Genomic DNA, 26,579 nt, shown 5'->3' on the forward strand with positions numbered 1-26,579 from the left:
TCTCACTGAATTATCCAAAGTCCCACCTTCAGCCCGCCCACGTACGGCAGTATCTGGGCGCGACAATAGATACTCTGGCAGCCAAAGCACAGCCAAAATCAGTGAGAATCAACAGCATGCAATTGCTGATACAATTCAAACCACAACGCTCGCTTCCAGCACGAGTGTACATGCAGTTGATAGGCATGATGGCCTCCTGCATCTTCATAGTTCCGCACGCGAGACTACACATGAGTCCGCTTCAGGAGTGCTTAGCACGTCAGTGGAATCAGGCTCACGGACAGTTTAAAGACCTAGTGTTGGTGACCGGTCGCGCATACAACTCTCTGCATTTGTGGAATCCACAAAACCTTTGTAGGGGCCGACCGTTCCAGGAGCCTGTGACGCAGATTATTCTGACAACGGATGCATCTCTCCAGGGATGGGGAGCTCATGTACTCCACTACACAGTGCAGGGACTATGGACAGCACAGCAAAGGAAGATGCACATCAACCTTCTGGAACTGATGGCTATCTTCATGGCGATGAAAACATTCAAAGTACATCTGTGCAACAAGGTTGTGTTGATCCGGACGGACAACATGACGGCCATGTACTACATAGAGAAGCAGGGAGGTACACACTCTCCATAGTTGTCTCATCTGGCTCAGAGCATGTGGAAGTGGGCCATTCAGAGGAACATCTTCCTCATGGCGAACACCTCCCGGGTAAGGACAATCAGATGGCGGACCTGCCCAGCAGGTCCAGCCACCAAATGCACGAGTGGGAGATACATCCATCAGTACTCCAGCCGTACTTCCAGCAGTGGAGTCATCCAGAGATAGACCTGTACGCCACAAAGGAAAATGCCAATTGCCAAAGCTTTACCGCCAGGTTCCCACACCCACAGTCGCAGGGCAATGCGATATGGATGAACTGGTCAGGCATATTTGCGTACGCTTTTCCCCCAGCACCTCTAATACCGCTGGTGGCACGCAAGCTGAAGCAACACTCGATGACTCTCATCCTGGTCGCTCCAAGGTGGGCACGCCAAGCATGGTACACCACGTTTCTAGAACTCTCCGTGGTACCGCATCAAAGGCTGCACCTCACACCCAGGCTTTGGACGCAGAGCCATGGCGACATTCAGCATCCAGATCCGCAACAGCTCAACCTGGCGATCTGGCTCCTGAGGTCTTAGAATTTGGCTAACTTGCCTCCGGACTGTATGGATATCATAAGGGAGGCAAGGTAGCCCACCACTAGAGCATGTTATGCGGCAAAATGGAAGCGGTTTGTCATTTATTGTGCCGAACACACCATCAACCCGCTAGATGCATCTACTCACAACATCATTTGTTACCTGTTACACCTATACTAATGCAATCTGGCCTATGCTTCCATTTGTATACATTTGTCCGCGATAGCAGCTTATCTCCAGAACAGGCAGCATCTCTCGCTTTTCAGAGTGCCTGCCATCAAAGCCTTTCTGGAAGGACTCAAACGAGTTATTCCTCCCAGACACCCACCAGCGCCTGTATGGAACCTAAACATGGTCCTCACCAGGCTGATGGGTCAACCTTTTGAGCCTCTCCGCTCATGCGAGATTCAATTCTTGACGTGGAAAGTGGCTTTCCTAATAGCAATCACATCGCTACGACGAGTTAGTGAACTTCAGGCGCTAACTATCCAGGAGCCATTCATACAGATTCACTCCAACAGGGTGGTACTCCGCACTAACCCCAAGTTTCTGCCTAAAGTGGTTTCACAGTTCCATATCAATCAAACTATAGAACTGCCAGTGTTCTTCCAGAATCCTGAGTGAGTGGCAGAGAGAATGCTCCACACACTAGACGTCAAAAGAGCTCTAATGTACTACATAGATAGGACAAAAGATTTTAGGAAAACAAAACAATTGTTTGTTGCCTTTTCGCCACAACACAAAGGTAACCCCATTTCCAAAGCAGGTATAGCCAGGTGGATCGTTAAGTGCATTCAGATTTGCTATCAAAAGGCCAAGCCCACATTAACGGTTCCCCCAAGAGCCCACTCCACGCGAAAGTTGGGGGCCTCCATGGCTTTCCTTGGCAATATTCCTTTAGAAGACATATGTAGAGCAGCCACATGGTCTACCACACACACATTTACAAAACACTACTGCGTAGATGTGCACTCCAAACAGCAGGCAGCTGTAGGGCAGGCTGTTCTAAAAACACTTTTTCAAACTGCTGCAGCTGGCAGAGGCGGCCGCCGCTAATGGAGGGACTGCTATATATTCTATGCACAGATATGAATTCAGCAGCCCACATGCCTCGAACCGAATATGCTACTTACCAGTATTCATCTGTTCTTGGCATGTAGGGCTGCTGACATTCATATCGCCCGCCCTCCTCCCCGGCGCCTGTAGCGGCTGCAGCACTCGGAATTACTCTTAGCATGGTCATCACTTACAGTGTTACACTCCATCTTTGCCACAATGGTGAAAAACATTCTGAGGATGGAGTCGATGCCCATGCGCACTGTAGTCCAGGGGAGGAGCCACCTATCTCGTGATACTTCGAAGACTCTTCCAGGACAACAATGTGCAATCATCCGGACCCAACACTAGGCTGCGATCTATGCACAGATATGAATGTCAGCAGCCCTACATGCCAAGAACAGATGCATAATGGTAAGTAGCATATTCGACATCTCTCTATGGGAAAATCCTCACCTGACCTCTCAAATGAACAAACACACTTTACAGTTGCCAAAATAGTGAGAGAGTCACTTATGAGGAGCAGCTTCCCAGAAGACTCAGACCTTTCTTCCTCGTAAGAAGGTTAGAGGCAGTGCCACTATCCCCCACAACAGCTCCTTATCTCCAGGCCTCTTATCCACCACTGCTGCTACCACCTGCTCAGCCTCGCAAACCCAAACTCCTTCTCCACACATCTCCTCACATTCCGAATACTGATGTGGACAAGCCCATACAAACCTCAGGATTTATACTACAATCCTGTTGCATCAGTGGAGGGTGAGGGGAAAATTTCCTTGGTAGGATTATTCTGTTGACCTCCTGGACGATTCAGACCTGGCCCATTGTCCTGTCGAGGAAACTTATACTCCCTCCCCCCGATGACTCCACTTCGTACAGTTATACAGAGGATAGCACAGCTACACAATGTGAATCTTCCTATAGTGCAAGAGAATGACAACATCTTGATCCAGACCACTCCCTCCCCCCAATGACTCCACTTCGTACAGTTATACAGAGGATAGCACAGCTACACAATGTGAATCTTCCTATAGTGCAAGAGAATGACAACATCTTGATCCAGACTATGTCCATAACTTGCCCTGCACATCTCCATATTCCATAGTATGTTTAAAACCTTGACATCCAACTTTAAAGACAACGTCAAGGCTAGGGTTGTCGCCCCCCAACTCCCCAAAGGCAATGATTACACAATGGAGGTTTGGCAGTTCAGTCGGAATGCTCTCCATAGATAGCCACCATCATTCCTCTTCTGGGCACTCAACCCGGGCCCACGCTGTGACAAATTAGAGGGCTGCATTGGAAGAACTGCTCTTCAATGTAAGGCCTGTAAATGAGCTATATCTGAGCCACGTCTACTTAGACACAAAGCTACCAGAAATAACCAGGCCTCGCTCACTATCTCCCAGCTCAGTGTCAGGTCCTTGGTAAAACACCATGCGGAGGTAAAAACGCTTCTGATAGACGAGAACCCAGACATTATGTTCTTGTGTGAAACCTGGCTTAGGGATGAACTAACCAGCATCCCCAATCTAACGTTACCGGATGGGTTCACTATGACCTATATCAATAGAGACTCTAGGGGAGGCGGCATTGCCGCCATCTATAGAACTTCCTTTACCTGCTCTTTTTTAAAGGAAAACATTACTGGCTGTGAATGCGCGTGTTTTAAAATCTCCACCAGCCCTCACTTCTCCCTTTCTGGCCTTTTTAGGTCTCGCCTGTCGATGCGCATGCGCATCGAGCAAGGCGAGAGTATTGCGAGTTATCCACTCTTTATCTGCACTGCAAGGAATCGTGGCGATTCCTTGCAGTGCCCGTGACTTTTAAGGTCAATGCGCATGCGCATTAAGCTTATGCGCATGCGCATTGACCTTAAAAGTCACGGGCGCGTGCATGTCCGTCTTCCCGCCGTCTCGCATTTCCCCTGTCGCACTTCTCCTCCCCCCTCCCCTCTCTTCCCTCCAGCTTGTTTTTTGTTTATTTGACCCGCTCCGCCCCCTCCCCTTCCCGCCGTGTCGCATTTCTCCTCCCCCCTCCCCTCTCTTCCCTCCGGCTTTTTTTTTGTTTATTTTACCTGCCGTGTCGCCGTGTCTCCGATCCTTTCGCTCTCCTCCCCCCTCCCCTCTCTTCCCTCCGGCTTCTTTTTTGTTTATTTTTTTCCTTAAAACGGGCACCAGGAATAATTTAATTAATCTGTCATATGGATGGGTTTGATTTTTGTTACAGAAGCAGGGGTTTGCCAAAAATTAGCCAGTTATTTACTTTCACCTAGCATCATAAAATTCACGCGTTTTTCAAACATTCAACGTTTTCCTCCCACACTTACCTGTATGGTGGAATATTTTCTCGCAGCTGGCTGTGTTGTTTTGTCATCTTTTTTTTTTTTTAATTAAACCGTATACACGTCATGCTTCCTATATTTTTTTTTTGCCACTTTGAAAATGAGGTCATTCCGATGCGCTTGTTACCTATAGACCCCCGGGGCCTTCCTCGAAATTCATAGAGGAGTTCCTAGAGACAGCCCATGCTCTGATCATTAGCTCCGCTAATTTCACGATCCTAGGGGACCTTAACCTCCACCTAGATGACATCTCGGACACTAATATCAGTAATCTTCTAGCGGACCTAACAGCCCTGCAGCTGACCCCTCTCATACGCATCTCCACGCATATCGCTGGTCACATACTTGACCCGGTCTTCACCAACATTCCAGAACCCAGAGCTGATCCTCCTAAGCCCATGGCCTGGACTGATCACTCCCTTGTCACATTTGCCATTCCGGTCGCCATCCCACCCAACAGAACGGCACCCGCCTCCTGTCTGAAACGGCCCTGGCACAAACTACATAATATGGACCTCTCTGCCAGCTTAGGCGAACCAAACTTTGAGTGTACAAATGACATTCACACGTCGTATGCTGCCTTCCTAGATTGGATCACCAAGGGACTGGACTCTATTATACCGGCCAAATGGACTAAAGGACGTAACACCCCCTCCAACCCTTGGTACGACGAGAAATTGAAATTACTTAGGAAAGAATGCAGGAGAGCAGAACAACACTGGAGGAAAGACTACAACCACGAGGACAAAAACTCATACCTGGCCGTGCTCAAAGCATACCACAAAGCTATACTCGCTGCTCGTGCAGCCTTCTATGCTAAGGAGATTAGTTCCAGCCCCAACCCCACGAAAACTATTTTTAAAATAGTCCAAAAACTACAAAACGGTGGCAACCCTGCCTCAATATCTCCTCAACTCAGCAGTGTGAAGACCTCGCCACTTTCTTTACTGAAAAGGTGAGGAAGATTTACAACTCCTTCACACACAACCCCTCAGATCGCACCAGCTCTCCCAACGCCCCTTTCAAGGGTTCCAGGCTCACCTGTCTGCCAGCTATCTCTCATGAGGATCTAGCTAAATTCTGCAGGAAGGTGAAATCCGGTGCCCCTTCAGATCCTATGAGACCAGTCCATTTTCTGGGAGCTTTGGACTTCTTCCTCCCATCTCTGACCTTGCTCCTCAATCTCTCCTTCTCTTCGGCCACAGTACCCATTTGCTGGAAACAGGCCTTGGTCACTCCCATTATTAAAAAACCCACCCTAGACCCCACAAAACCGGAGAACTACAGGCCCGTCTCACTGCTTCCCTGGGTGTCCAAACTAGCAGAGGCTCATGCGAACATCGTACTAAATGACCATATTGCGGGAAATAACATCTTGGACCCCTCCCAACACGGGTTTAGGCCGGGGCATAGTACGGAATCAACACTCCTTTCCACCACTGAACACCTGCGGAGGATCATGGACACCGGTCAGAGTGCTGCGCTGATACTGCTCGATCTCAGCGCAGCTTTTGATACGGTCTCCCATGATATCCTTCTAAGACGCCTGGAAAGCATTGGGATCCAGGACCTGGCACTGGAATGGTTCAGTTCGTTCCTTACGAGCAGGTCCTTCCGGGTGTCAGCTCCCCCATTTATCTCCCAACCACAAGCTATAGGCCAAGGAGTCCCGCAGGGCTCTGCCCTCAGTCCATCCCTTTTTAACTTGTACATGCAGCCTCTTGCGGAAGTGGCCAAAAAATGGGATCTCACACTGGGGTCGTACGCCGACGACACACAGTTGGTAATCACCCTCAATGAGGCGCCCTCCCCCGACGCCACAAGATTTAGAGATGGATTGGCCGCCGTCGCCAACTGGATGACTGCAAACTGCCTTCAACTTAATGCAGGAAAAACCGAGGTGCTGCTGCTGGGCAAGAACCCCAGTTGCTGGAGTGACCTCTGGTGGCCCTCCTTATTGGGCCCAGCCCCCCCCCCCCCCACCCCCACCCCCCAAAACCTCTGGCAAAAAACCTGGGAGTATGGTTGGACTCCGCGCTCAACTACCAGACCCACACCAAAAAAGTAGCCGCGACGTTTATCGGGCTGCTGAGAAACCTTAATCCCATTCTAGGCTTCTTTGACCCTAGAACACGGCAGCTCATCGTCCAATCCACCATCCTTGCCCGGTTGGACTACGCGAGTGTCCTGTTACTAGGCGCGAACAAGGCTGAGACCACGAGATTTCAGCGAATACAGAACTCTGCGGCCAGGGCAATAGTAGGCCTTCCTAGAAGGTGCTCCGCGAGAGCTACCATTCACAGACTTCACTGGCTGCCCGTGGAAGCCCGCATCCAATTTAAAGCCCTCACCATTGCCTTCAAAATTCTTAAAACTGAGGGCCCCGAACTCCTACGCTCGCTGATAATACCCTAATACCCCAACGCAACCTTCGTTCTATGGGGCAACACCTAGCTTTGGTTCCCCACACGAAGTTCTGCCGCATCGGAGGACGCTCCTTCAGACTGCTGGGAGCGAAGCTCTGGAACTCCCTCCCCCTCCACATCCGCTGCCTTGACAACCTGTCCGCTTTCCGTAAAGCTATTAACTCACCTCTTCCCTCCCCTGTAAGTCCCCTCCTCTCCCTTTCCTCAGTAGGTTATGATATGGTTCTTAGCGCCAGGACGCCCCGTCGCTGGGGCAGCTGTCGCGCTCAACAAACACATAACATAACATAACATTGGAAGGAGATGGACAAGCTAGTCAAATACCTACCTGAAATCCATTGTAAGAGACACAAGACCTGTTGAAGGAAGACTGAGGTTCTTCCTTCTTGGGGGAAATAACCTCCAAGAAACGGGCACTCTCAGTTGTACGGATTGGCAGTTCAGTCCGAATGCTCTCCATAGATAGCCACCATCATTGGAAGGAGATGGACGAGCTAGTCAAATACCTACCTGAAATCCATTGTAAGAGACACAAGACCTGTCGACGGAAGACTGAGGTTCTTCCTTCTTGGGGGAAATAACCTCCAAGAAACGGGCCCTCTCAATTGTACAGCAAGGCTACTGCCTGACGGTCCACACCATGCCACTAAACATACTACCTCACCACCGACTCACAACCATCTATTACTGATAGAAGACGTAGTGCAGGCACGTACAACCAAATGAGCCATTGATCTGGTGTAGCAAAGGAGGCTGCTTTCTGTAATTCTTAATCTCCAAAATGGACCGCAGTCTGCGGCCGATACTAGACCTCAAGCCAGTAAACCACTACATCCTGTTTGAGCTTTTCCCCATGACTAACACACAGGGTTTGATCCATCTGCTCCAAAAAGAGTAATATACAGCGGCCCTTGACTTCAAGGACATCTACTTTCACATCTTCATACATCCAGCTTACCATCGCTACCTGCGCTTTATGGTAAGTGGGCAACACTTCCAGTTCAAAGTTCTACCCTTTGGAGACACTACAGCTCTATGGGTCTTTACAAAGTTTAGCAGTAGTGGCTGTGAACCTACGGAGAAGTGATATTCATGTCTTCCATTGAGTACTGGGTGGTATAGTGCATCAGCAGAGAGCAATGCAAGGTACACACTAAAGACAACAGTGGTTTTGTTACATCACTCAGCCTTCACCATCAGTGTCAGAAAAATCCTATCTCCGGCCCCATAAGGTCCTACCATTTGTAGGGTCTGTTCTAAATGCTGTTATGGGGAAAGCCTACCCCTAACCATTGGAGGATGATGACATGCCTAAAGCTCCTGCCTCTTTTTCAGACACAATTTTCTGGAACAGTGAGGATGGGAGAAAGATTACTGAGCCTGATATCTTCATGCAATGCAATTTTATCATTGTAATCTTACCACACATAAAGCTAGACATGCACCCCTTGCATGGGTGCCTTTCAAGGCAGTGGGCATCCGCAAAGGGTCACGTAACCATCTGTTTGTAGTGTGTAATGTCTTTTCGCATGCCAAAGTTGACTTAAATTGCAAATGTCTTCACTGAGGTTTTATTCCACAATGCTTTGTTCATACCTTTTTGTCTACTACACTACACCTACACTAATCACTTGCTTAGCAGAATACAATCTCAGGTGGACTCTTTGTCTTGGTGCATTGTGGGCTAAGTGTGTCATTGCAATAGGTCTTATGACTTGAAAGCAACTTTGATGAAAAAGAACTTGCCAAGGTTCATGCCCTACACTAAATGCCAGGCGAATGCAAGGCATGTGTTTGTACAGCACTACATGCTGTGAACAGATGGTTACAGGGTAAGTAAGCTTCCATTAAACTCCCAATGTGCGTCAATTTGAAGGTTCATTGCACTACATATTAATACTGTAATTGACATGAATCCATTTATTAAAACAGTAAAAAGTGCACTGTTTGAGTATATTTAATTCACTTTTTAAGTATCTATATTCATCTCTTTTAAAGCTCACTTGACGTTTGTCATTAAGAAACAATTGGTTAAACCTGTGATGTCTAGACCTCTTTTCATTTGACTTTTCATCTTAATTGGAAGGATCATTTTTGAATAACTTGTGTTCTTCTTCCAGATGTGTTTATACCAATGCCTGAAAACTTGCTTGTAAATTTGAATGAAAGCAAAGAGGTAAGGCCCATCTCTGAAGCATGCGTCCTGTTTGTATAAAGTACAAAATGTTTGTTGCCTGATTGTAAAAATTGTATTGAAGACAGCACATGTAGTACTATTAAGTATGTTAGCCAGTTCTGTACTTCATTTGATTTTATGTTAAATTAAATTTCTTAAAATTGAACTTTTATTTTTTTATTATTTTTTTCCTGGGAAAATAGACTTTGGATTGAGAAATTTGAGTTGGTGTTAAAATGTGCTGATCATCAAGTGAAAGAGATAACAATGTTATGGTTCCAGCGTAGAAACAAGAATGAATATGGTTACAAAGCTGAAAGCGGCAAGGGTTAAAGAGAAAGCTAGTGAATCCTAAAGGATAAGCTGAAAGAAGAGGTGAGGTACTAAAGCTGAAAGCAGTAGAATTGATGATTTGAGCCTGGGGAATGCTAATAAGTCAGATAGCTTAGGTGCCGACGTTTCAGTGATGAAACATTATAGGGAAAGGGGTATTACACCGATAACTAAAAGACAAGGCTGTTCAAAATTGGAGCTATTGCTGAAAGCTAAGGTAATTTACAAAAAGTTCAGCAGTTAAAGCAGAGCATCATTAGGAGTGTGGTAGCATATGGATATTTAGGTACTGAGAAGGGTCCTCTAATGTTTGTGGGTACAGTTAAGAATCAAGATGAGGATTGTGGACGAAGGTTAAGCGCATTGTGCTAAGTATGACGTAAAGCTACAGATGAGTAGGAGTGGTGCAGTGAGTACAAGTCAGTCTTGTACTAATAATATCTTGGCTCCCCTTTCTTTCAGAATAATGCAATGTCAGAGGTGAGGCTTCTAGAATAGTGCTTCCCAAAATTTTTTGAACAACAAACTTTCGCGACCGACATAGCTTTAACAGACATGAGGCTGGTGGTATTTTTTTTTTTTTTTTAATGAATGCAATAGTACACATGCTTTCCAAATGCTGTGAATTACAAATATTTGTGTTCCCCAACAACAGCAATTGTTTGTAAATGTCACACCCTTGACCATGATCTTGATCATAATCTGTTTTACAAATTCTCATGTTTGTGCCGATCTTTAAGCCCAAGAAGCTAGCAAAGGGGGCCATACAGTGAGCACACTGGTTTACATAGGTGCAACAGACAAATAATAAATGCTCTTCATTCCATTCATGGCAGCCCTTAGGGCATAGGTTAGTAAAGTATTTGCTTTTTTACCATGAGCAGGTAAAAGATGCTATGGGAAAAAACTCCTAGCCTAAATTTATTAAATAAGGCTGTTATAGGTGGGGGATTAATTTAATCCTTGAATTCTTAGAATCGCGGGACATACTTTAGACAAGTAATCTCTAAGACTGGTTTACGTACATTGGTCCAGTTTTGTATTACACTCCCAGTGTCGGTGATTGGTAGGGTAGCACTGAGTAAGATGGTTCTACTGACCCGCTGTCTGTACACAATGCAGAACTTTGTGATTTCTCGAGGGTTATGTTCTTTAAACTAAACAGCCTTTTGGTAACAATGTGGGCAGGCAAGAGGAGCCAGGTCAAGTTAGATATATTGAAACTGGGCTCCAGCAAGGGCGAGCTGGGTCTCCCAGATTTGCAGCTTTGTCATCTTGCAGGACTGCTGCAGTATGCTGCTGTGTGGTGCAGCGAGGGCCACAACTCGGAAAACTGCCTGCTGGCTGGCTTGGTGAATGACAATACCCTCCCAAGCTACTGATGAGTGGCACCGGGTACCAACGGACCTCCCCCCGCATAATGAGGCAGGTGGCAGTAGCATGGGAGCAGGTAGTTTGGAGGGTTTTACATGTGGCCCCATATGTGCGATTTCTCCCTCTGTGGTGGTGGAAACCCTTCCAGCAAATGCAGTCCTTGATGAATAATGCAATGGCTGAAGGGCAGCTGCCGGACAGTGGGCGATATGTATTTGACTGGCATCTTCATTACTTTGACAGATGCTGACACCCTGTTTAGTGGGACTCCAGGGCAGTTCCTTTCAATTTGCAAAGCTCTCCCGCATGACGCGAGGAATCTGTTCGAAATTTCCAGAGGAATCCTGTACGCTCTGTGTCATATTGGACCAAGGCACAAGTAGGGGACACGTCTCCTGGTTATGTGCTGCACTCAAGGCTGACAAAAGTGAGACATGTCTGCGCTAGCTGGTTGGCGGATCTGGGGGACCCTTTCATGGACGCAAAGTGGAAATGGGCGTTCTCACAGGTGAAGGACATTTAAAGTAATGTGTGCTTCAAGCTCACACCTTTTTATTTTTTACACCGGCCATATCTTATGCTGCAGTGGTTGAACAGGATTTTTCCTGGTCGTCCAGCTGCATGCCCTAGGTGTGGAGTATCCCAGGCAGTTTTTCTACACATGGCGCAGAGTTGTCCTCCATTAGAGAACTACTAGGTTGGAGTACTGCACATGCTTGGTGAGATCACAGGAGTCAAGCTGGACAGAATGGTCAGCCATGTCTGCTAGGACTTTTGTCCTAGCAGACATGGCTATTGGGATATTGAATACCATGGCTTGTGGAGTATTGGGCCAGTGATGCATAGCAATACATTGGATATCTCTGCCCCTGCCATGGCGCAAATGTTTGTTGGATTTGAGTGCGTGGTCGCTTGCAGAGGAACGTAGGCTGTGGCAAGTGCATACGAACGAGAATGCGCAAGAGATTTGAAAATCTGGGGAAAGACGGTGGGACGTTGGAGTATGCGGACTCAATCGATTAATGCTTCCCTTGTACCTTCTTGTGTGGTATCCCCGTCTTCGCCTCAGTCATGGATGACCTCGCATAGTGAACACTGTGCCAGAGCATCTGCTTTGTGGGGTGTTGCAGACTTGTGCTTGACCCGCCTACCCTTCCCGCCCCTTACCTCACCCCCATTTGTGCTGTTTTGCCGACCTAGGGCAAGCAAGCAAATATATCAACAGACAAAAATTCAGGATGTTAGCCCTGTGTCCGATATATCCACATTTTAATGAAAGGTGACTGGATGTGTTCTGTGCATCTCCAAGACTCATATTTTAACGTTCCCATAGAGAAAACCACAGAAAATTCTTAAGAGTTGGGGTAGGGAAAAGCTCATTATCAGAACCCAGTCCTTCTATTCGATCTAAAGTCCGCACCAAGAACATACTCCAAATGCATGGTGGTAGTTTCAGCTCATCCCCACAGAAAGATGATTTACATTTACCCCTATCTACACAATAGGCTGATAAAGGCAACTTCGAAGCGTCAAGCACAGTTGGATTTCGAAATAACAACCAAACTCTTGGCAAATCTGGACTTGCATATAATCACATGAAGTCAAACTCTTCGCGTCGCGAACTTCTAATTTATCTAGGACCCACTGGAGATACTAAAAAGGGAGAAACGTATCCTTAGGAGGAAAGAATGTCAGCCACTTTTCGGCAATGCCACCAACTTATACAAATGCTGCATCCAACAGCTTGACAGACCTCATTCCTACTAGGGTGTATGGCGGCATGCATTTTTCTAGTTACGAAAGCGTGTCTCATAATGAGACCTTCACAACGGTGCCTCGAAAACCAGTCTCAGGACACTGGTATATAGGCAAGTTTTTCAAATAGGTGTATTACCCAAGTAAGCTTTGATTATTGTATTGTTGAAAGCATTCAGAGGCCCATTAGACTTTAATCTTGCAGACTATTGTACTAGATTTAAAAGTACAATATGATTCCGGTAAGTTGCTTGCACTTTGTACCAATGCTGTTTCATCAATGGCAGGAGAACCCATTTTAATTTTAGGCCCTGGCTTATGTTGTGGATACATCTAGGAGTATAACTGAGGAGATGAACACTTGTGTCTTTGGACACAGAAAATACAGCAACGATATAAATGTGCCGTGTTAGAGACCATATAGTTTGGATCGATATTAAATAAAATGTTTGAGCTCTAAAAGAAGGTCAGAACTAACAATATCTTGGAGGATTAGGCGAGGGGCGGAACACTGGTTATCCTGTGTCCCTGTTACAGTTTGTTCTAGCTGTAAAATATTTGGCCTGCCAGCTACGCAGCAAGTAGAGTAATAGAAATCCATCAAAACAAGCATGTAGTATCACTGTACACAGATGACCTATTAGCTTATTTGACAAAGCCCTCTGTTGGGATTTTGGTACACTTTGAGCTAAAATATGGAAAGAGCATATTCCCAATGAGGTTTCTCCGCTCATCGGAAAGCGTGCCTCTGCCACAAGTTTAGGGATATGCTGAATAAATGACGTATTGCATTTCCTTGGTATTAACCTTGGGGGAAGAGATCTCATTAGTTTAAAACATTTAAATGATACATTTACCATGCCACCTGTGTCCACCTTGCTGGGAAATGCTTGTATACATATTATGTATTTGTCAGGAGTTCAAAGACAGGTAGGACAATCCTTCAAGATCATCCGAGAACAAAAAATGCTCATATACGGTCATAGCATGTGAGTTGCACTGATTCTCAATCAGTTGCGTGTTTTTTAAAAAAATGTCTCTTTAGTATTTCATAAAAATGTAAACTGTTGATATTTATTGCATTTTGTGTTTGTATGATGAAATCCATCAATGTATACACCTGTCTGTGTGTGATTAAGCAATTTATAGCTTTTGTACGCTCTGGCCCCTGTAGGTCTGTTGCTATTCATTGTAAGTTTATTTTTAAAATTGCAATGATTTCAAGCATTGTGATTGACTCTCAAAAACTATCAAGGGACTATTCACTTTCTTTGGACAGTGAATAGCATATGAGCTGCAGATTGTACGCTATGCATAGATCGCCATCTGGTGTTGGGCTCGGATGTTTGCATGTTGTTTTTGTCTTCTAAGAAGTCTTGTAGTCACAAGGTTGGTGACTCCTCCTTCGATGGACAGTGCGCATGGGCTTTGGCTCCATCGTTAGATTGTTTTTCCCCGCCATCCTGTTCAGATGTGACTTGCTGCGCTCCGGATCGGTATCGTTATCGAACACCCTTTGACGCGCAATCACACTTGACCGACGGTATTGTCTTGATCGCGTGCTTTCGACACACACCCTCGACAAATCTCGATTAAACTTTGACGCCTGCGAACCTCGACGCGGGCCGTTGAGCCTACCTACGCCGATAGAGACGGACTCCATTTAAGAAATGTCCACAGTGTGGTGCTGTTTCCACACTCAGACCTCCATCCCGTTTGCATTTTGTGCCTCTCACCGGAACATCAAGAGAAAGATTGTGAAACTTGCCTCTTATTCAAGTCCAAAAAGACCATCCGGGGTTGTCGAGCTTGACCCCGCGGCATGCAGCGAGGCAAAGGTTCAATTTTGGGCATCTTTTATCCAGGTGCCAAATAACCTTCCATCCAGGTCCCGATAACCTTCCGGAGCCAGAACAAGAAGAGATTCCGGACTCCGAAGTAGACTTCTCTGACGCCGAAGATGACATCACCCCGGCTCAAAGGGACGTGAGTACTGAGACCCCACCCCCAACCAAGCCATACCAATGGCTCTGGTAACACCTTCGGGCTCAGGTTCTCACCGTACCAAAACTTCGACCGCCCTGCCCCGGGGCCAGGCACCGAAGGACAAAGAAAAGCCATCCGGCTCGAGCCAACCACCCGGTACCGAAAAAACACATTCGGCACCGAAAGCTCAGTCGTCCGAGTTGCCACTCCCTCTTGCACCAGGAAAACATTCAGCACCGAAATCTGCAAAAGATCCCTCTGCACCGAAGCAGTCTGATAAAACCGGCAACGAAGCAGCCGGATAAAGCATCGGCACCGAAACAACCGGATAAGCCACTGGCACCTAAACATCCGGATAAAACCTCGGCCTGAAGCACACAAACAAAACTTCGGAACCAAAGCACACAGAAAAGACTTTGACACCGAAAACTTCAGAGTCAAAACTATTAAACAACAAAGCACCAAAATCTTCGGAATCAGGGAAGGGTGCTGTACCGGACAATGTCCCAAAACATCCAAAAACAGTTTCCAAAGAGAAATCTCCGGCGCCAAGCCAGCCTATCCATCCCGAAAAGATTTTCTTTCCGGATCCAAAACAGACTACTATCTTTATTCACCCAAAGACTGGTCAAATAGTCACCGAGCCACCTACAAAGAGGAAACCAGAACATTTACCACAAGCTCCAGTTCCTCCAAAGAAGATTCATATAGCTACTAACACTTCACCACCACCATCTTCACCTCCACCACCAGTTAACCCTAGTTTAATCCTTTCCCCACCACACACTCCACAAACACAGTATAGTGACAGTTCACATGGGGATGGGCAACTGAATGAAGACGTAATGCCATTAGATCCTGTTGATTGACCACAGGAACCAGACCCATGGCATGATTATAATACTGATCCTGATCTAACCAATAATACGGATTTCTACCCCTCAAAACCATCCCCACCAGATGACAATGTGGGTTTTGAACAGCTAATCAATAGGGCGGCTACATACCACAAGGTCAAACTTCATTCAGACCCTGTAGAAGATTTTTTATTGGAGACTTTTGCCCAACCACAAAAATCTGCTATTGTCTTACCCATGTTACAAGGCCTCCTTAGACATGCTCCTGAGGTATTCAAATACTCAGTTAGAGCTAGGGTTCTTAACCCCAGAGTAGACAAAAAATACAAAGCGGCTCCCACTGACCCTATATACATCAAGGGCCAACTTTCCTTAGATTCACTAGTGGTTGCCAATGCACGCAAAAAGGCAAACTCCCAAGGGTCAGGTGAAACACCACCTCCTGACACAGAATCTGAATTGTTAGGCGCGTCAGGTAAACGTATGGAGTCTCAAGCTACAAATTAATGGAAAATAGCAAACACACAAGCCCTTCTAGCAAGATACAATAGGGCTCACTATGACGAGCTAGAAAAGCTCATTCAACATCTACCTCGAGTATATGGATAAAGACTGGCCTTATACAAGAAGGGAAATTCATAACCTATACTTCCATCAAATATGCGCTTGACGCAGCAGACACTGTGCCATGTGCAATAAATACCAGTGTTTTGCTTCGCAGACACGCCTTGCACAGGGTATCTGTCTTTTTAAACGAGAGGTGCAAAATACCATTCTAAATCAGCCATTTGATCAAGAGCACCTCTTTGGCCCTGCAGTCGACGCATCTTTAGAAAAAATTAAAAGACACGGAGACCGCAAAGTCCATGGGAGCCTTACTGTCACTATCTACCAGAGGCTCCTTTCGTCACTCCTTTTGCATTTTCAACTTAGTGTCATAATTTTTTATTGGAGATTAAAGATAGGCAATTTCATAGGTTACAAAACAATATAGTAAATATAGATCAGTATGTGACAAATAATATTTATCTGTAATATATTAGCAGGTTCCAAAACAAATACATCAGAACACTCGTCCTCATCCTACAAAAGTCCTAACCAGGGCTCCTTTTCTAGGGAATACAATAGAGGAGGTATGGAGGTAACCACAATAAGGGTAGAGGCAGAGGTAATAACACCCGCAAGTCCCCTAAGAACAAACAGTGACTTCCCTGTGCTTCCCTCGATCATCCCGCTGCTGTCGCGGGACGCCTCTCACGGTTCCTACCTGTCTGGAATTCCATCACAACAGAAAAGTGGGTAAGACAGATTATCCAGTATGGGTATTGCCTGGAACTCCCTTCTACACCCCCAACATTCCTCCAAGACAGCATCCAATGTCATTAGAGCACCTTATGCTCCTCAAACAGGAAGTCTTTGCAATGTTAGAAAAAGGTGCTATAGAGCTAGTTCCTCTGCTTCATCAGGGCACAGGAGTCTATTCCCTTTATTTTCTAATCCCAAAAAAGGACGGCTCTCTCAGGCCAATACTGGACCTCAGACCGCTCAACTTTTACATTCAATCAGACCACTTCCACATGTTCACTTTACATCAAGTGCTTCCTCTACTACAGCAAGGCGACTTTCTCCCCACTCTGGGTTTAAAGGATGCCTACTTCCACATTCCCATACATCCCGCTCACAGGAAATATCTCAGGTTTGTGATGGATGGCCAACACTACCAGTTCAAAGTGATCCCATTCAGGGTCACTACAGCATCCAAGGTTTTCACCAAATTCCTCGCGGTGGTTGCAGCCCATCTCAGAAGACAACAAATTCATGTCTTCCCTTACCTAGACGATTGGCTCATAAAAGCAAACTCCACAACACACACTTCGGACAATGCAGTTGCTTCACAGTCTGGGATATCCCAATCCCGTCAGGTTAAATGCTATACAAATCCTAGTTCAAAAATTTCAACCACAACACTCACTACCAGCGAGTGTGTTCATGCAGCTTATAGGGATGATGGCCTCTTGCATTTTTCTCGTCCCTCATGCAAGATTGCAAATGCGCCCATTGCAAGAGTGTCTAGCACATCAGTGGAACCAGGCTCACGGTCAACTAACAGATCTAGTGTTGGTGGACAACTGCACTCATCACTCCCTGCAGTGGTGGACCACAAAAAACCTTTCCAAAGGGCGGTCGTTCCTCGAGCCAGTCCCACAGATAGTGCTAACAGACGCATCGCTTACCGGCTGGGAAGCACATCTCCAAAACCATACAGTTCAAGGTTTATGGACCTCAACAAAATTCCACATCAACTATCTGGAATTATTGGCAATCTCTCTAGCGTTGGAGACTTCAACTACAACTGCTAGGCAAAGCTGTCCTAATACGTACAGACAACATGACAGCAATTTATTACATACAAAAACAGGGGGGGATGCACTCTCTCCAGTTATCCCATCTAGCACAGAGCGTCTAAGAGGGGCCATTCCACGGAAGATATACCTCCTAGCAGAACACCTACCAGGAGTACACAATCAAATAGCGGATCTGCTCAGCCGTCAAACGCAACAGATCCACGAATGGGAACTTCATCCTCAAGTTCTTCCTCCATTTTTTCACATGTGGTGACATCCAGACATAGATCTGTTTGTCACACACCAAACGCAAAATGACCAAGCTAAAATGCATACAAATATGTTGCCTTGAAGCTAAACGCACGTTAACCATTCTCCCTAGAGCTCATTCTACTCATAAACTAGGGGCAGCTATGGCATTCTTAAGAAACATCCCCCTAGATGACATATGTAAAGCAGCAACTTTGGCCACGCCACACACCTTCACACAACACTATAGTGTAGATGTGCAAGCAAAACAAGCTAGTGTGGGCCAGTCTGTATTAAAAAAAACGTTATCAAATTACTGCAACAGATACAGGTAGCCACCGCTAAGGAGGATACTGCTATATAGTCAAGCCATAGTGTGGAATCTGCAACTCGTATACCTCGGACGGAAAATGCTACTTACCAGTATGCATCTGTTTTTGGCATGTAGAGCTGCAGAGTTGTACACGCCCATCTTCCTCCCCGGATACCTCCATCTGATCCAGTATTATCTTAATTAGATACATCACGCAAGGGCATCACTACTCCATCTAACCCTACTGGCAAAACAATCTAACGATGGAGCCAAAGCCCAAGCGCATTGTCCACCGAAGGAGGAGTCACCAACCTCTAGACTACAAGACTTGTTCGAAGACAAAAACATGCAAACATCCGAGCCCAGCACCAGATGGCGATCTATGCATAGTGTACAATCTGCAACTCATATGCCTCGAACAAGCTATTCACTGTCCAAAGAAAGTAAAATAGTCCCTTGATAGTTTTTGAGAGTCAATCACAATGCTTGAAATCATTGCAATTTTAAAACACCAGTTGGCGATCTATGCATAGTGTACAACTCTGCAGCTCTACATGACAAGAACAGATGCATACTGGTAAGTAGCATTTTCCTTTCATTGATTTTAAAACTAGGCCTGGTTGGAACGATGATTCTGCTTGCAGTGTGGGTAACTCCTTGTAACGCACAGTCCATGACACATTTTGCCAATCTGTGCATGGCGGAATTATTCTGCTGTTTGCTCATCACATGAATAACATGAGGCTTCACAACACCTGCTTACAAGCTAGATTTGCCGGCCGTTAGTGTTATTTCCAGCACCATTTTATAACGCCTGCTAGCACAAGCGGTCGCAGTCAGAGGGCTGCCCTTCAAGTAGATATGCAGCCAGAGTCTATTTTCTACTCAAACGACAAAATCAACTCTAATGGCTCTGGGGTCTTTCGCAACCGTTGGTGTAGTTCAGCCTGATTTAGAGCACTGCTAGCGCTCCTAAATTGCAGAGAGAAGCAAACGTTCTGTGCGTTGGTGGAATTCTGCGGAATCTTTTGGAGTTGCTCTGTAACTCCGCAGATTGAATCTCTGCAAGTTCTACCCACACCTATTAGCATGGTGTGCAGCAGACAAGTAGCTGCATTAGGATAACATTCACATCTCCATAAAACAGCTTAAGGCTTTCCTGCATGTTTAATAATGCCTGACTATTTCAAATTTCCAGCGATAAGGACCCTTGCCAAGTTGTACCGAGTGTATTTAGAATAAAGTACATGAAACTCTAGTTACAAATCTGCTTTTAACAAGGTAAGAGCTCTGTGACAACATAGTTGAGGATGTAACCTTTGCGATGCCACAGAGATCCAGGGTGCCTTGATGTCTTTACATGGTATACCCTTGGGAATGCCGATATATTCATGGCTGGGCTGTCCTATGTACAACCTGTGAGGCTTTCAATACCTTGGCCTGTCTTTGGAAAACTCACACAGGTTATGTGAACAAAGTCGATCTGCCACCTGTCAGGACAAAGATCAGCAGGGTTATAACCAACTAGGAGAAAGGGGGTCATTCTAAAATCGAAAAAGTACGTTCCCAAAAGACTAGCATGTCTCAGTAAATTCCAATTTGTTAATGTGTATGTTTTAAATAAAATTGTGCAATGACCAAAGAACAACAGGCTGTGCAGGTTTCTTTTTATTATTTCGTAGTGATAGGTTTCAGGCACTTTTGCTGTGTATTTGGTACTGATAAATTGAGTTCCTTTCTATTTCTTTGTGGTAGTTAGTTCAAGATTTGCTGAAAGCTTTGCCACAAATGTTTACGAAGACCCTGGAGACCCAAAGTGCACTGGGACCTGCTCTTCAAGCGGCCTATAAACTGATGGCACCAACAGGTGGACGAATCTCAGTCTTCCAGACACAGCTCCCTTCTGTGGGAGTTGGAGCATTAAAACCTCGGGAAGAGCCCAACCAAAGAGCATCTGCAAAGGTAAACTAAACATCACCTGGTACACATGAGCCATCTTCAGAAGAAAGCATATGCTGGCTAAGAAGTGGTCACAAGGTCCCATGTTGACATTTCATTTTCAGATTCTCTGTGAAACCCTAATATTTTGTTCTGATATTCCTTTCAACCTCATATGTTTATCATTCTGTTCCTTCTTTGGAGCATGGTTTGTTCATTGGATCTCATATTTTTGTGAAGGTGGCTGACTCAGAAGGCCCTGCCAGTCTCACTTCTGTCCCATATTATAGTTGCATTTTTATAGCGTTTACTATAAAATAAACTCCCATGTGTGAAATAAAATAATACCAGTAAAATGTGTGAGATGCTTTTGAAGTTAATGTTTACTGCTTGTCCCTCCTTCATTACCTCTTGATCTCTGTACTGCTGGCATTGCCATCTGCTGTGAATTCAAATGTTGGTCCACGTTGTTCCCCATGCGAAGATGCTCTGTGTAGAATGTTTGTTTTAAGTAGCACTATTAGTTATATTTGTTGACCTTTGTAAATTATTCAATGCCTTTTAATGCAACTCTGCATTTTTTAAATCAATCTGGTACTTTTCATGATGTGATAAGTAAGGTTGATTTAATCTTCTTGTCTACTTCGGGATTTACATTTGCTTTCTTTAGGAGCACGCCCAAAATCCAGTCTTATCTCAAAAATATAAAAAAAACAAGCATTTGCAATGCAATAGGTCTCGCATTAGGAAAGTTTGAGCTATTGGTCTTGTAAATGACACATTTTTTATGTAAGTGTTGGTTTTGAAAATAGCGAAATTAATAGCTTTGTCATTTACAATGCCAATACGTTTATCTTTTGCAAATGTGACGCCTATAGCATTTGTAATGCAACATGTTTTGTATTTAAGTGACTTAGATGTATTGATATTACAAATAACAATGGCTTTTAATTTTTTTAAAATAATTAATACTTAAATAAAAGTTATTTTAATTTATAATGGCAATAGCTTAAACTGTTGTAAATAACTTTTGTGAAGATCATGTTCAGTGTATTTTATTGTGACGAAAATCCAAGAACAGAAGTGAAATATTAACATCTTTTTGTGACATTTGTAATAAAGCTTGAAACATTGAGAGAACATATTTGAACCAGTTGTTGTTGAATGGTTGCACAGATTGATACTGTGGTGGCTCTGAGTGATGTGGTGGCGACGAGTGATCCTGTGGCGTTCGGTGATGCTGTGGTAGCGCATTGTGATGCTGTGGTGTCCCTGAGTGATGCTGTGGTGCCCCTGAGTTCTACTGTGGTGGTGCCATAGATAGAGTGAGGGCGATAGAGTGAGGGCGTGTGTGTGGTTGAGTGAGGGCGTGTTTGTGGTTGAGTGGTTGTGTGTGTACGTGCGGTTACAGAAGGATGTATGTGGAAGAGAGCAGCAGATCAGCACAGGAGAAGAGAAGAGAACAGGGAGTTAAAGGAGGTGGTGGGGTGGAAGAGAGCAGCAGATCAGCACGGGAGAAAAGAACAGGGATTTGAAGGAGGCATGTGGAGGAGAACAGCAGATCGGCACAGGAGAAGAGAACAGGGAGTTAAAGGAGGAGGTGTTGTGGAAGAGATCAGCAGATCAGCACAGAAGAAGAGCATAGGGAGTTAAAGAAGGAGGTGGGATGGAAGAGAGCAGCAGATCAGCACAGGAGAAGAGAACAGGGAGTAAAAGGAGGTTGGGTGGAAGAGAGCAGCAGATCAGCACAGGAGAAGAGAACAGGGAGTTAGAGAAGGAGGTGGGGTGGAAGAGAGCAGCAGATCAGCACGAGAGAAGAGAACAGGGAGTTCGAGAAGGAGGTGGGTGGAAGAGCAGTAGATCAGCACAGGAGAAGAGAATAGAACTGGGAGTTAGAGAAGGAGGTGAGGTGAAAGAGCAGCAGATCAGCAGAAGTTAACAGGGAGTTAAAGAAGGAGGCGGGTGGAGGAGAACAGCAGATCGGCACAGGAGAAGAGAACAGGGAGTTAAAGAAGGAAGTGGGTGGAAAAGAACAGCCGATCGGCACAGGAGAAGAGAACAGGGAGCTAGAGAAGGAGGCGGTGGAAGAGAGCAGCAGATCAGTACGGGAGAATAGAAGAGAACAGGGAATTAGGGAAGGAGGTGGGTGAAAGAGAGCAGCAGATCAGCACAGCAAAAGAGAACAGGGAGTTAAAGAAGGAGGCGGGTGGAAGCGAGCAGCAGATCAGGAGAAGAGAAAAGTGACTTAAAGAAGGAGGTGGGGTGGAAGAAAGCAGCAGATCAGCACAGCAAAAGAGAACAGTGAGTAAAAGGAGGTTGGGTGGAAGAGAGCAGCAGATCAGCACAAGAGAAGAGAACAGGGAGTTAGAGAAGGAGGTGGGGTGAAAGATCAGTAGATCAGCACAGGAGAAGAGAATAGACCAGGGAGTTAGAGAAGGAGGTGAGGTGAAAGATCAGCAGAAGTTAACAGGGAGTTAAAGAAGGAGGCGGGGTGGAAGAGAGCAACAGATTAGAACGGGAGAAGAGAAGAGAACAGGGAGTTAGAGAAGGAGGTGACGTGGAAGAGAGCAGCAGATTAGCACAGGAGAAGAACAGGGAGTTAAAGGAGGAGGCGGGTGGAAGAGAACAGCAGATCAGCACAGGAGAAGAGAAGAGAACAGGGAGTTGGAGAAGGAGGTGGGTGGAAGAGAGGGAGGGCGATAGATTGAGGGAGGGGGATAGCTAGATTGAGTGAGTGAGGGAGGGCGATCGATAGATAGTGAGGGCCATAAATAGATAGTGAGTGAGGGCGGTAGAGTGAGTGAGGGCGGTAGAGTGAGTGAGGGCGGTAGAGTGAGTTAGGGCGGTAGAGTGAGTGAGGGCGGTAGAGTGAGTGAGGGCGGTAGAGTGAGTGAGGGCGGTAGAGTGAGTGAGGGCGGTAGAGTGAGTGAGGGCGGTAGAGTGAGTGAGGGCGGTAGAGTGAGTGAGGGCGGTAGAGTGAGTGAGGGCGGTAGAGTGAGTGAGGGCGGTAGAGTGAGTGAGGGCGGTAGAGTGAGTGAGGGCGGTAGAGTGAGTGAGGGCGGTAGAGTGAGTGAGGGCGGTAGAGTGAGTGAGGGCGGTAGAGTGAGTGAGGGCGGTAGAGTGAGTGAGGGCGGTAGAGTGAGTGAGGGCGGTAGAGTGAGTGAGGGCGGTAGAGTGAGTGAGGGCGGTAGAGTGGTAGAGTGGGCGGTAGAGTGAGTGAGGGCGGTAGAGTGGTAGAGTGAGGGCGTGTGTGACAGGGTGTGTAAGGGTGTGTGTGAGGGTGAGGGGGTGGGTGTGGGTGAGGGGGTGGGTGTGGGTGGGGGGGTGGGTGTGGGTGGGGGGGTGAGGGTGAGGATGAGGGGGGTGAGGGTGAGGATGAGGGGGGTGAGGATGAGGGGGGTGAGGGTGAGGATGAGGGGGGTGAGGGTGAGGATGAGGGGGGGTGAGGGTGAGGATGAGGGGGGGTGAGGGTGAGGATGAGGGGGGTGAGGGTGAGGATTAGGGGGGTGAGGGTGAGGATGAGGGGGGGTGAGGATGAGGATGAGGGGGTGTGAGGATGAGGGGGTGTGAGGATGAGGATGAGGGGGTGTGAGGATGAGGATGACTGGGTGTGAGGATGAGGATGAGGGGGTGTGAGGATGAGGATGACGGGGTGTGAGGGTGAGGATGAGGGTGTTAGGGTGAGGATGAGGGGGTGTTAGGGTGAGGATGAGGGGGTGTGAGGGTGAGGGGGTGTGTGAGGGTGAGGGGGTGGGTGAGGGGGTGGGTGTGGGTGGGGGGGTGAGGGTGAGGATGAGGGGGGGTGAGGGTGAGGATGAGGGGGGGTGAGGGTGAGGATGAGGGGGGGTTGAGGGTGAGGATGAGGGGGTGTGAGGATGAGGGGGTGTGAGGGTGAGGATGAGGGGGTGTTAGGGTTAGGGTGAGGATGAGGGGGTGTGAGGGTGAGGATGAGGGGGTGTGAGGGTGGGGATGAGGGGGTGTGAGGGGGTATGGGGGGGTGAGGGTAAGAGGGTGAGGGTATGGGAGGATGAGGGTGTGTTGTGAGGGTGTGTTGTGAGGGGGTGGGTGGGTGAGGGTGTGTGAGAGTGAGGGTGTGTGAGAGTGAGGGTGTGTGAGAGTGAGGGTGTGTGAGAGTGAGGGTGTGTGAGAGTGAGGGTGTGTGAGAGTGAGGGTGTGTGAGAGTGAGGGTGTGTGAGAGTGAGGGTGTGTAAGGGTGAGGGTGTGTGAGGGTGAGGGTGTGTGAGGGTGAGGGTGAGGGGGAGAGTCTGTGTGAGGGGGAGGGTCTGTGTGAGGGGGAGGGTCTGTGTGAGGGGGAGGGTCTGTGTGAGGGGGAGGGTCTGTGAGGGGTAGGGTGTGTGTGAGGGGGGAGGGTGTGTGTGAGGGGGGAGGGTGTGTGTAAGGGGGGAGGGTGTGTCAAAGGGGGGAGGGTGTGTCAAAGGGGGGAGGGTGTGTCAAAGGGGGGAGGGTGTGTCAGAGGGGGGAGGGTGTGTGTGAGGGGGGAGGGTGTGTGTGAGGGGGGAGGGTGTGTGTGAGGGGGGAGGGTGTGTGTGAGGGGGAGGGTGTGTGTGAGGGTGAGGAGGTGGGGGGTGTGAGGGTGTGTGAGGATGAGGGGATGTGAGGGTGAGGATGAGGGGATGTGAGGGTGAGGATGAGGGGATGTGAGGGTGAGGATGAGGGGGTGTGAGGGTGAGGATGAGGGGGTGTGAGGGTGAGGATGAGGGGGTGTGAGGGTGAGGATGAGGAGGTGTGAGGGTGAGGGGGTGTGAGGATGAGGGTGTGAGGGTGAGGGGGGTGAGGTTGAGGATGAGGGGGTGTGAGGGTGAGGGGGTGTGAGGGTGAGGGGGTGTGAGGGTGAGGGGGTGTGAGGGGGTGAGGATGAGGGGGTGAGGATGAGGGGGTGAGGATGAGGGGGTGAGGATGAGGGGGTGAGGATGAGGGGGTGTGAGGGTGAGGGGGGTGTGAGGGTGAGGGGGGTGTGAGGGTGACGGGGGTGTGAGGGTGAGGGGGTGTTAGGGTGAGGATGAGGGGGTGTGAGGGTGAGGATGAGGGGGTGTGAGGGTGAGGATGAGGGGGTGTGAGGGTGAGGGTGAGGGAGTGTGTGAGGATGAGGGTGTGTGAGGGTGAGGGGGTGTGAGGGTGAGGGGGTGTGAGGATGAGGGGGTGTGAGGATGAGGGGGTGTGAGGATGAGGGGGTGTGAGGATGAGGGGGTGTGAGGGTATGGGGGTGTGAGGGTAAGGGGGTGAGGGGGTGTTAGGGTGAGGATGAGTTAGGGTGAGGATGAGGGGGTGTGAGGGTGAGGATGAGGGGGTGTGAGGGCGAGGGGGTGTGAGTGAGGGGGTGTGAGAGTGAGGGGGTGTGAGAGTGAGGGTGTGTAAGGGTGAGGGTGTGTAAGGGTGAGGGTGTGTAAGGGTGAGGGTGTGTAAGGGTGAGGGTGTGTAAGGGTGAGGGCGTGTAAGGGTGAGGGCGTGTAAGGGTGAGGGGGTGTGAGGGTGAGGGGGTGTGAGGGTGAGGGGGTGTAAGGGTGAGGGGGTGTGAGGATGAGGATGACGGTGTGTGAGGATGAGTTTGACGGTGTGATGAGTTTGAAGGTGTGATGATGAGGGTGTGAGAGAGGGTCAGGGGGTGTGAGGATGTGGGGGTGAGGGGTGTGAGGGAGGGTCAGGGGGTGTGAGGATGTGGGGGTGAGGGGTGTGAGGGAGGGTCAGGGGGTGTGAGGATGAGGGGGTGTGAGGGTGAGGATGAGGGGGTGTGAGGATGAGGGGGTGTGATGGGGTGGGTGAGAGTGAGGGGTGGGTGAGAGGGTGGGTAAGGGTGAGGGGGTGAGGATGAGGGGGTGAGGATGAGGGGGTGTGAGGGTGAGGGGGTGTGAGGGTGAGGATGAGGGGGTTTGAGGGTGAGGATGACTGGGTGTGAGGATGAGGATGACTGGGTGTGAGGATGAGTTTGACGGTGTGATGATGAGGGTGTGAGGGAGGGTCAGGGTGTGTGAGGATGTGGGGGTGAGGGGTGTGAGGGTGAGGGGGTGTGAGGATGAGGGGGTGTGAGGATGAGGGGGTGTGATGGGGTGGGTGAGAGTGAGGGGTGGGTGAGAGGGTGGGTAAGGGTGAGAGGGTGGGTAAGGGTGTGAAGGTGAGGGGATGTGAGGGTGAGGGGGTGTGAGGGTGAGGGGGTTTGAGGGTGAGGGGATTTAAGGGTGAGGGTGTGTGTGAGGGTGTGTGCGAGGGTGATGTGTGTGAGAGGGTAGGT

General features: G+C 47.9%; 1 protein-coding gene across 2 annotated transcripts in view; it reads left to right on the top strand.

Moving 5' to 3' along the window:
* SEC24A (SEC24 homolog A, COPII component) overlaps positions 1 to 26,579 on the top strand; it is a 590,503-nt gene that overhangs the window by 337,808 nt on the left and 226,116 nt on the right. For both annotated transcript variants that reach the window (XR_015297552.1, XM_086931494.1), the window contains exons 12-13: positions 9,127 to 9,182; positions 20,150 to 20,356. Coding sequence is in view for 1 of the 2 variants with exons in the window: in XM_086931494.1 (XP_086787620.1) it covers positions 9,127 to 9,182; positions 20,150 to 20,356 (263 nt within the window). In the remaining variant the exon portion in view is untranslated. The remainder of the gene's footprint in view (positions 1 to 9,126; positions 9,183 to 20,149; positions 20,357 to 26,579) is intronic.

The sequence above is a fragment of the Lissotriton vulgaris genome, chromosome 7, assembly GCF_964263255.1.
Source record: "Lissotriton vulgaris chromosome 7, aLisVul1.2, whole genome shotgun sequence".
Taxonomy (NCBI): domain Eukaryota; kingdom Metazoa; phylum Chordata; class Amphibia; order Caudata; family Salamandridae; genus Lissotriton; species Lissotriton vulgaris.